This window comes from Olea europaea, chromosome 13 (genome assembly GCF_002742605.1).
Source record: "Olea europaea var. sylvestris chromosome 13, O_europaea_v1, whole genome shotgun sequence".
In the NCBI taxonomy this organism is placed as follows: domain Eukaryota; kingdom Viridiplantae; phylum Streptophyta; class Magnoliopsida; order Lamiales; family Oleaceae; genus Olea; species Olea europaea.
Genome location: NC_036249.1, coordinates 17,964,791 through 17,976,323, shown reverse-complemented (window position 1 = coordinate 17,976,323; position 11,533 = coordinate 17,964,791). Strand labels below are relative to the sequence as shown.

General features: G+C 30.5%; 1 protein-coding gene across 1 annotated transcript; it reads right to left on the bottom strand.

Annotated features, from left to right (window-relative positions):
• Positions 1 to 2,756: 2,756 nt before the first annotated feature.
• LOC111407766 (U-box domain-containing protein 9-like) lies at positions 2,757 to 5,239 on the bottom strand. The gene is made up of 2 exons (XM_023037429.1): positions 4,764 to 5,239; positions 2,757 to 4,178 (listed from the first exon to the last, which is right to left on the bottom strand). Exons 1-2 carry the CDS (start codon positions 5,043 to 5,045, stop codon positions 3,096 to 3,098), a joined length of 1,365 nt encoding a protein of 454 aa, XP_022893197.1. The 5' UTR covers positions 5,046 to 5,239; the 3' UTR covers positions 2,757 to 3,095.
• Positions 5,240 to 11,533: the final 6,294 nt, after the last annotated feature.

Here is an 11,533-nt window from a genome sequence, read left to right as displayed (position 1 = left end):
GTTACAATTTTTTTCTCTTTTATTTTCAACCAACCAATCTTTAATAAAATAATATTACACGTAAATAAAAAACTTTTCCTTCTTTTTCAATCACATTCTCCAAAAAACACTATTCCAAAAATTATAATACCAAATAATGGGGCCAAACGAGTGCTTAATTTATGTATAAAATGGTGATATATAATGCAATCTTATAATTGCAATCTTATAATTCAATCGCATTCTCTGGTCCAACTACTGTTTTAGTTTATGTCATATTTATTAGACTCGACCTGATGGTCGACCCGAGAAAGTCATCGGGTCACCAGGTCAGTGGTTGAATCAGTGATTGAACCAGTGGGTCATTGTTAGATCATAATTTTAATTAAAATATATTTTTGAAAAAAAAAATTTGCTAAATCTAGATATATATATTTGGCTTGCTTGTCACTTGGAGGTTCACCAGCTTCCTAGCTGGTGAAGGACGAAAATTTTCATGTAAAAACCCAATGTTCGAATCATCCTGTTTGCAAGTTGGAAAAAGGGATTTCACATTGTAATTTGTAAATTGAAATATATATATTTGCTACACATTATAGACTAAAAGACGGCACTATCCAAAATGGTGAAGGACATGACATTCCAAGGAAGAGGCCTAAGTTCGAATTATTCACCAGCTTCCTAGCTGGTGAAGGACGAAAATTTTCATGTAAAAACCCAATGTTCGAATCATCCTGTTTGCAAGTTGGAAAAAGGGATTTCACATTGTAATTTGTAAATTGAAATATATATATTTGCTACACATTATAGACTAAAAGACGGCACTATCCAAAATGGTGAAGGACATGACATTCCAAGGAAGAGGCCTAAGTTCGAATTAGCTTCTTTCCAATTTGATAAATAAATAAATAAATAAAAATTACAATTTACTTTGGTGACCAACTGGTTCAAACATTGAATTGGATCTGTTACCTCTTAAACCCATCCGGTTCAAGTGGATTTTGAACGGTTCAACCCGGTTCTTGACCGGTTCCTTTTTTTGCTTGTCTAACTAATAAACTTGGACCGGACCATTATCCAATTCGGTGGTTCTCGGTCCGAACCGGATGGTCCGGTCCAATTTTAATAACTATGGTTTCTGTATTCTTAATCTAATCACTAGGTTGGTCTGATCAACAATTCTTCATATACATTATAATGTATAGCTTTGTGTAGACTCTGTCACATGTCAAACTCCGATTTGACAGTTTTTTTTTTAAATAAAAAATAAAACCAGACTTTCCAGTAATCATATGTTGCCAACTCGAATGATGTGCACAATGATGTATAAAAAATTGTCTAACTAATAAACTTGGACCGGACCATTATCCAATTCGGTGGTTCTCGGTCCGAACCGGATGGTCCGGTCCAATTTTAATAACTATGGTTTCTGTATTCTTAATCTAATCACTAGGTTGGTCTGATCAACAATTCTTCATATACATTATAATGTATAGCTTTGTGTAGACTCTGTCACATGTCAAACTCCGATTTGACAGTTTTTTTTTAAATAAAAAATAAAACCAGACTTTCCAGTAATCATATGTTGCCAACTCGAATGATGTGCACAATGATGTATAAAAAGAGTGTACAAGTGGATTTATTTTTGCATCTAGTTTTGTCTCTCTCTTGAGATGCTCAAACTAATGTAGAAAAGCGCAAATGAGAACGTGAAATTCACTAACAATATTCTATTTACTAATGATTCACTCACGGTTACAAGAAAACAGTCATCAAATCTAGTTAATTCTCACAAACTACAGGGTATTAGAAATTGGTGATTCACAGAATATTCGAAAGAATTGGATAGATAATTGAGAATACTCAATAAATATCTCTTTCTTAAGAAACCCTAGTGTTCTTATTTATACGATTCTAGTCAAGAGTAAAAAGTTTTCAAAAACAATTTGTAATGGAATCATTACACAATTACAAACACTACTGCCCTCAGCATTCCTAAATTGATTCAACCATACTATATGTACATCAAGTTTGATATCATGTGAGTTGGCAGATTTTTGTACATTGATTTTAACACTTTTTTCCGGTCAATGGTCAAATTTCCTACACATAGGATATGTCAACAATTGATGTATAAGAAGCATAATTCAAATTGATTTGCCTTCAATTTAGTTTGTCAACCAATGCAGTTATTGTACTTGACCATATAAGAAGTGAGCTAGTTGCAAGGGATCTTATCATCAATAGTAGAGAAAAAGATAAGGGGTGTAGTATTCAAGACACACACAAAAAACTTTGAGTAGCACACTGGATGGACCACAACACCAGGCATCACAAGATCATTCAATAAGGCCACATTATTGCCTGTACCTTTTCTAATCCAATCTACAACCATTCATTCAATCATCAAATGATAAATTCATAGCATTCACGGCAGTTTTAAGTTTGATACTTAAAAGGCATATATGAGTGTTACTTGAGTAATCATACCATAAAGCAGGAGAGAAAGTAGGGTACTAGATACTTAAATCAGAGACACAAGCCATGATGTCTAATCTGGAGTACAAGGGAAATTATGGCGATAAATTTCCTAAAGCAGAAAAAAAAGTTGGTGGCTTAACAGAAAAATCAAAGACAAGCATTTAACAGTTACACAGTATCAAACAAGCCATGTGCAGGAGTTATATGACGGAGAGGCGTCCATGAATTAGTAATCGCAAATGTAGAAACGAGAGAAAGCAAACGAAGAAGCACTTTAATGTGTAAATGAAACAGTCTACTGAAAAGACGATATGTGTCAATTACTGAACAATAGGAAAGAGAAACTTATTATCTGTAAAGGTTTCCATGGTAATTATTCACAGTAACTATATCAAAACATGGGATCAGTCTTTCTTAGACAACAGAAGATACAGAATGTAAGCTAGATGGGACTACAAGAAATCTAAGTGCATGTTTGATAAGGACGGGAATGGATAGTTTACTGAACGAGATTTTAGCTCTTTTTTGTCATTTTTGTTCAATTATATCCAATCTCCCTACCAAACATGCTGCAATCATTGTGAAGGAAAAGTAGAAGATGCAGAATTTGCAGAATGTGTGCTCAGAGTACCCAATCATGCAGTATGGGTAAGATTGACCGCCCGATTCAATCTTTCAAGAATGACACCGGCCTTTCTCTTGGCTCTGGACGTCCCACTTTGAGCAAGCTGAGAGATTGTACGGTAAGTACTTTCCTCGTTCCTTATCTCCTTCCACTTCGTTGGATCACTAAAACATATAGTATGAAGGATTGCTATGCAATTCTCCTTGCTACGATCACAGGCGCTCTCTCTAATTATACACAGCAAGCATGGAACTGCCTCAAGCTCTCCCATTTCCTCGACTGCCTTTTGAATGCTTGAAAGCATGGCAAGAATAGATAACAACTCATCAACAAGTATCCTTCTCACGATCTTTTTCAGTATCACTCTCACAGCACCATCTCTAACAGCTCTCACTTTATTCTCGCGGTTAATGCATAGATTAAAAATAGCAGAAGCAGCATCTTTTATAACTTCTGGATGCCCGTCGTCTAATAGATCAATGAGTGGTTTCAATGCACCAGATTTACCAATGCGCTCCTTATTTGAATCAAGAGCTGACAATGAGAAAAGGGCTGCCGCTCCATTCCCCATTGTTGCTGTTGTTCCTGTTCTTAATGCATCCACAAGAAGAGGAAAAACCATTGGTTCTTCTGCAACTAGCTTTTTATTATCATCGTGGATGGAAATATTCAAAAGTGTTGTGATTATATCTTCTTGGAGGCTTGATAGAATTTCACTTGAAGGCTTTTGAGAAAAGGGGAACAGCAACTGAGGTATGGCATTAGGATATTCACCAAAAAGTGCTCGGAATGATGGCACACTTCTTGTTAATTCCCGCAATTCTTTTGCCGCATCTCTTTGAGCAGACAGGTTTTTGGACATATTCTCCAACAAAGTAATAAAATGGTCCCGATCCGCTTTCGTTAAGCCATCATAATTGGAATGCTGAACACAGTCCGGCAATTTAATTCCATGATTCTTGCACCAGGACGTTATCATTTCTCTAATCAAGTTATTCGGTGTAAGAAAAGTATGAGAGATTACGTGCTGCGTTTTCGGGCACAGCCTATTCCCAGCATTTAAACGAGTCTCAATGAAGGGCCTATCATAAGTCTTCAAAGTTGTAACGAAATATCAGAATACAGACAACAAAACAAAAATCCAATTGAAAGTATTTTAAAAATCTCCAACCCCTTAAATACAATCAATTCTAGTTATGAGGAGGGTACAACTAAATCTTATTAATTTCGCCATATCAATTAAAATGAATATAAACGAAACAACCGAAATCAGAACTCGTCAAGTGAAAAATTCTGCTCATGTTCACCAAAAGAATGAAAGAAATGGTCCTCCACCCCCCCGCCCACCACACCCACCCAAAGATCCATTCAAGAAACAAAGCTATAATTGAGGGTCAAGAATTTGCAACAAAAACGAAAACAGTTATCTTCGCCCGTATTTATCCAAAAAAAATTCATAAACACCCGCCAATAAATTATCATACAATGTTCAACATTTATCCTTTATCTGAAGAAAATTTCAGCGGCCAATACCCTCACCAAGAACGACACACTCAAACAAATCCAATGCATAATTCAAACCACCTAAGTCACACAAACATCCATAATCCTCAAATACTTTAAGAAAAAAATGATAAACACAAAACTTCGCTCGACTTTAAAAAACTAAATCACGAACCTGTCCAGTGGAAATTATAACAGGATCCCTCATAAGTTCCTTTGAAATTGGGCACTTAAATTCCTCCGGCACCTCCACGGTATCATCAACCTCCAAAGAAATTGGTTTCTTTAATTTCAATTCCTTTAAAGCGCCCAAAATTTGCTGGGTTTTATCGATTGCGTCCACATTAATATCATCTTCATCAACAATTGCCTTCACAATTTTCTGCAATTCATTCTTCAATTCAGTGGCCTTAGCCACCATTCCTGAATCCCCTTCAAAAACACCACTATTCGCCATCACTATCCAAAAAAGACAATCTTATGAAAGAAATATAACAGGGTTTTTCACTTTTTCTTTGTAATTCTTTTTTCCTCATGTCCTGGGAGGCTTCAAATCGTTAGATTTTTTCACGCACCAAGACACGCAGTTAGTGTGCTGTGAGTGAAGTGTGGAATAAGAATAAGCGTGGGAAAGTTGGGAATTATTTGTTGTGTGTAATGTACTCTAATGTATGGGAGTCGTGGGTGGGTGGGTGCGGTGGGTTCACAGCTGACAGCTACGCAGAAGAGACTGCAGCCAGTAGTTCCATCATACAGAGAATTTACTGTGGATACATTTATTCCAACTAATTTTTAATTTGAATTAAGCCACTCAGCCAGATTTGAAAAACGGGAGAATGAGGAGGCAATTGATACGTTAGAAAATGATTGTGTGTTTTTATTTTAATTTTTCAAATTGTTCACTTATATATAGACACGTCTTTCATTTAAATTTGAGCTTGGATTTGGAGCATGATTTAGCTCTATTTACTTTACTTTAATTATTTTTCATAATTATTTTTAATCACATATTCATACAAAAAAATATTTTACACGTAATTTAAATTTTTTCTTATTTTTTAATCAATACGAGGCAATAATTTAAAACAGTCATTATTTTACTAATTTTTAGTAAACATTTATAGATTAGTAGATGAAGCCTCCGTTTGATTCTTATTATTTGCTCATTAAAATAAAAAATATGATCGTTATTCATCATATCAAGCTACCATATTTGACTTTCTTTCTCTTGTGTGGGACCCATAACGACTATATTTTTCATTCTTATTTTTACATTAATATGTAACAAACGGGGCCTAACTTTAACCTCTGATATTTTAATATTTTTCTATGAATAGACTGCATTTTATAAGCTTAAGCCAATGTTTGGTACGGGCAAAAATTTTTATTAAAATTTAAGTCAAAATAAACAAATAATTTTAACAACATATTTCATTGTATTCATAACTTTTCAATCACATAATCCATCAACTCATATTGAAATCTGTTAAAAATCCAATTTTAATATCCATCAAATAAGGGCTGATATCTAATATTTCATTCATAGCATTAAAATTAATATTAGTAGAATCATGCTCTATTGAGAAATACTTGAGTGAAAATCGCCTAATTTATCTTTATCAACAAGGAGGGTTATATCCATATCTTATTCGACTTCCTCTTCAAGTTGGCCTTGGGACATACAATTGCTATGAGATATTGGACAATTTGTTGCTCCTAACTTTGGCTTTAAGAGGGCATTAATAGAAATTGGGTGATGAATTGAAAGTTTCTAATGAAATCAACAAATATACATGAAATATTTATTTCAAAGAAATGTTCTAAAAAAATTTAATAACATCGGCTCGTCAATGGATCATGTTAATTTTGAGAGATAATATTGTATTTAAGATATACTTTGAAATAATTTTTTTACTAATTTTCGAAATGTTAATTTATAATTTAATAATATAACATATTTTAAAAATATATATTGATTTACTTAGTATGAAAAATGTCAAAAGATTGTGTAATATTGTGCCAAATTTAATTATTATCTGAATTTTTTTGAGATGGTTATTTAAGCCCTTGTTTGAGTCCTATTCTTCTGAAAAAATACATTTTTCAATAGTGTTTTGACGTCATTTCAACCATACATTCTTCGATAATATAATATTACACGCAGATTCAAAAATTTCCTAATTTGTTAACTACACATTTCCTATCAATACACTATTCAAAAATTCATTATTTCCCCCAAAATATGACTCAAACAAGGGCTTAGATTTCGTGTGATTATTATTACAAAATGAAAGAATTTAATCCCATGTCGATTTGGAAATTAATGGGGTGACCATCATTTATCCTTCGTCAGTGTCCACTATTAAGTATCGTGTCATCTGCACTTTCTAATCATACCTTTTAATCATAATCGGAAAAAAAAAAAGAAAAAAAAAAGCCAACCTTCTGCATATTAACTTGTAACTTTTCCAAACCTTTTAATCTCCACACCTTTTAATTATAATTAAAATAAAATAAAATAGAAATTAGTTTTTCACTTCAAATATGCTCTTCCATACAAACAATAGTGTGTAATGTACTCTAATGTATGGGAGTCGTGGGTGGGTGGGTGCGGTGGGTTCACAGCTGACAGCTACGCAGAAGAGACTGCGGCCAGTAGTTCCATCATACAGAGAATTTACTGTGGATACATTTATTCCAACTAATTTTTAATTTGAATTAAGCCACTCAGCCAGATTTGAAAAACGGGAGAATGAAGAGGCAATTGATACGTTAGAAAATGATTGTGTGTTTTTATTTTAATTTTTCAAATTGTTCACTTATATATCGACACGTCTTTCATTTAAATTTGAGCTTGGATTTGGAGCATGATTTAGCTCTATTTACTTTACTTTAATTATTTTTCATAATTATTTTTAATCACATATTCATACAAAAAAGTATTTTACACGTAATTTAAATTTTTTCTTATTTTTTAATCAATACGAGGCAATAATTTAAAACAGTCATTATTTTACTAATTTTTAGTAAACATTTATAGATTAGTAGATTAAGCCTCCGTTTGATTCTTATTATTTGCTCATTAAAATAAAAAATATGATCGTTATTCATCATATCAAGCCACCATATTTGACTTTCTTTCTCTTGTGTAGGACCCATAACGACTATATTTTTCATTCTTATTTTTACATTAATATGTAACAAACGGGGCCTAACTTTAACCTCTGATATTTTAATATTTTTCTATGAGTAGACTGCATTTTATAAGCTTAAGCCAATGTTTGGTACGGGCAAAAAATTTTATTAAAATTTAAGTCAAAATAAACAAATAATTTTAACAACATATTTCATTGTATTCATAACTTTTCAATCACATAATCCATCAACTCATATTGAAATCTGTTAAAAATCCAATTTTAATATCCATCAAATAAGGGCTGATATCTAATATTTCATTCATAGCATTAAAATTAATATTAGTAGAATCATGCTCTATTGAGAAATACTTGAGTGAAAATCGCCTAATTTATCTTTATCAACAAGGAGGGTTATATCCATATCTTATTCGACTTCCTCTTCAAGTTGGCCTTGGGACATACAATTGCTATGAGATATTGGACAATTTGTTGCTCCTAACTTTGGCTTTAAGAGGGCATTAATAGAAATTGGGTGATGAATTGAAAGTTTCTAATGAAATCAACAAATATACATGAAATATTTATTTCAAAGAAATGTTCTAAAAAAATTTAATAACATCGGCTCGTCAATGGATCATATTAATTGAGAGACAATATTGTATTTAAGATATACTTTGAAATAATTTTTTTAATAATTTTCGAAATGTTAATTTATAATTTAATAATATAACATATTTTAAAAATATATATTGATTTACTTAGTATGAAAAATGTCAAAAGATTGTGTAATATTGTGCCAAATTTAATTATTATCTGAATTTTTTTGAGATGGTTATTTAAGCCCTTGTTTGAGTCCTATTCTTCTGAAAAAATACATTTTTCGATAGTGTTTTGACGTCATTTCAACCATACATTCTTCGATAATATAATATTACACGCAGATTCAAAAATTTCCTAATTTGTTAACTACACATTTCCTATCAATACACTATTCAAAAATTCATTATTTCCCCCAAAATATGACTCAAACAAGGGCTTAGATTTCGTGTGATTATTATTACAAAATGAAAGAATTTAATCCCATGTCGATTTGGAAATTAATGGGGTGACCATCATTTATCCTTCGTCAGTGTCCACTATTAAGTATCGTGTCATCTGCACTTTCTAATCATACCTTTTAATCATAATCGGAAAAAAAAAAAGAAAAAAAAAAGCCAACCTTCTGCATATTAACTTGTAACTTTTCCAAACCTTTTAATCTCCACACCTTTTAATCATAATTAAAATAAAATAAAAATTAGTTTTTCACTTCAAATATGCTCTTCCATACAAACAATAAGTATCACTTTTCCTTATCCAATGTTTTAAAAAGGTTAAACCACTAGTTTGAATAATGTCAAAGTTTAAAAGTCAAAGGCTCCAGTTAGGTCGAATTGGCGGTTGAATAACAAATAAATCAAATCTCTTTATCTTCAAAAAAAAATAAGGAAAAACTACCTATCTTCACTATGAAACTGTGACTCATTGTGGGATACAGAAAGGTTTTGAACAGTATTTTAAAAAGCGTAATACGTAGAGGTAAAGCAATGAAGTAGACGAGTTTAAGCGAGACATAGGCGTTACATAAACATAAAAATGTGTTTTTTAATTTTAATATTATTTTAATTTTTAATCAATTGAAAAATCGTTTAATAATTAAAAACAACACCTTCCAAACATCTAAAACAAATTTATAGGAAATTTATACATTTTTTCAAAGTTTTCAACAAAAAAGGTAAGTTCAAATGCAAATATTAAATAATGAATACATATAAATTTTTGGGAGATTTCCTTTGTTCAAAGCTTCAAACGATTATTTTAAATTTAGAACCAACGAAGTGAAGAAATCAACATTTAAGTTTTAATTTAGAAGAATTATAAAAAAAATAAGTTAATTAATTAATTAAGTAAAAATAGAAATTAAAAAAAAAGATAATTATGCACCTAGGTGCGTATACACTACTAAAAAAGACTTTTTACCTACGAAAAATTACCAACGGATTGCATAAAAATCGATTATCCATTGGTAAATGTTATTCACTTTCAGCTACGATAATAAGCAATGGATTTTTCGTTGGTAACGATGATATCTCTTTACCAACAGATATTTCATGTCTCATGTAACCGTTTAACATCGGCCCAAAGGAAAATGATGTTACTAGTAGGCTCATGTTTGGTGAGATTTAAAATTAAAATTTTAGTTTAAAGTCAAAATTCATAAATAATTTTAATAACATGTTTTTTGAAATTTACAAATTTTTAATCATATATTTTATTAATTTTTATTAAAATCTACTAAGATTTTGATTCACCAAACATCACGTAAATATTGACCACCAAATTCACCGTATTACAATAACATTATTTTTACTGTTTATTACTAATTTGGTGTGGCAATTAGCTCCTCCTCTCTTAATGGGTAATGAGCACAAAACGTTCTTATCTTTCAATCTTATTGTGTAAAATATTTATATCTTTCATTTTTCGACATTTTTATCTTTACATTCGCATTTTACTGTGAAAAAATATCATTTTTATCAAATTTCTCGTGTAAAATAACAAATATACCCCATATTTAAATAAAATAATAAAAAAGAAAAGAATAATTAAAGAATAAATTGCAATCATACTCCCAAACTTTTTGAAAAATGTAAATGAGTTCAAATAAATTATTAAAAGAGTAATTAGCACAAAACGTCCATACCTTTCATTATTATTGGGCAAACCGTCCGTACCTTTCTTTTTTGACATTTTCACCCTTATTTTTATATTTCATTTCGAAAATCATTATTTTCATCAATTTTCTAAATTAAAAGTTGTAAAATGACAAATACACCATTTTCTTTAAATTAAAAAAAAAAAAAGAAAAATAAAGAACAAACTGTAACTATATTTCCAAGTTTTCATGAAAAGTACAAATAAATTCTAAATAAATAATTAAAAATTTTGAAAAATTTTGGAAAATAGCTGCAATTTGTTCTTTTTTTTTTTTTGGTTTATTTGAAAAGGAGCGTATATTTGTCATTTTACAGCTTTTAATTGACAAAATTAATGGAAAATAACAATTTTCGCAATGAAATATGAAATAAGGGTGAAAATGTGAAAAAAATTAAGGGTATGGACATTTTGCACAACAATATTGAAAAGGTAGAGAGTGCTAATTACCATTTTAATCATTTATTTGAACTCATTTGCACTTTTAAAAAAGTTTGGGAGTATGATTATAATTTATTCTTTAACTTTCTTTCCTTTTTTATTGTTTTATTTGAATATGGGGTACATTTGTCATTTTACATGAGAAATTTGATAAAATGATGATTTCCGCAATAAAATATAAAGATAAGGGTGAAAATGTCAAAAAATGAAAAGTATGAAAGTTTTGCACAATAATGTTGAAAAGTAATTACGTTTTGTGCTAATTACCCCTCCCTTAATTATTCCAAATTCTATTTAATATTTTAAGGCAAAATATCATAGTCTACACATTCACATCCAGTAATTTTTGTGGGACGTTTACACTTATAATATATTTTTCTTATTTTAATGGCATATATTCTTATATATCGATAAATGATATACGTATTATTTTTGAATTACTAATACCATTTTTCAAAATAATAAAGGTAATTGATATTGTTAAAGGGAAAATTACAATTATATATATGTGTGTGCGCGTGCAATATATACATATATGTATATGTATACTAAATTTCTATTGATTTTTTTTATTTTTTTTAATTGAATGTCAATTTTACTCCTTATATTAATT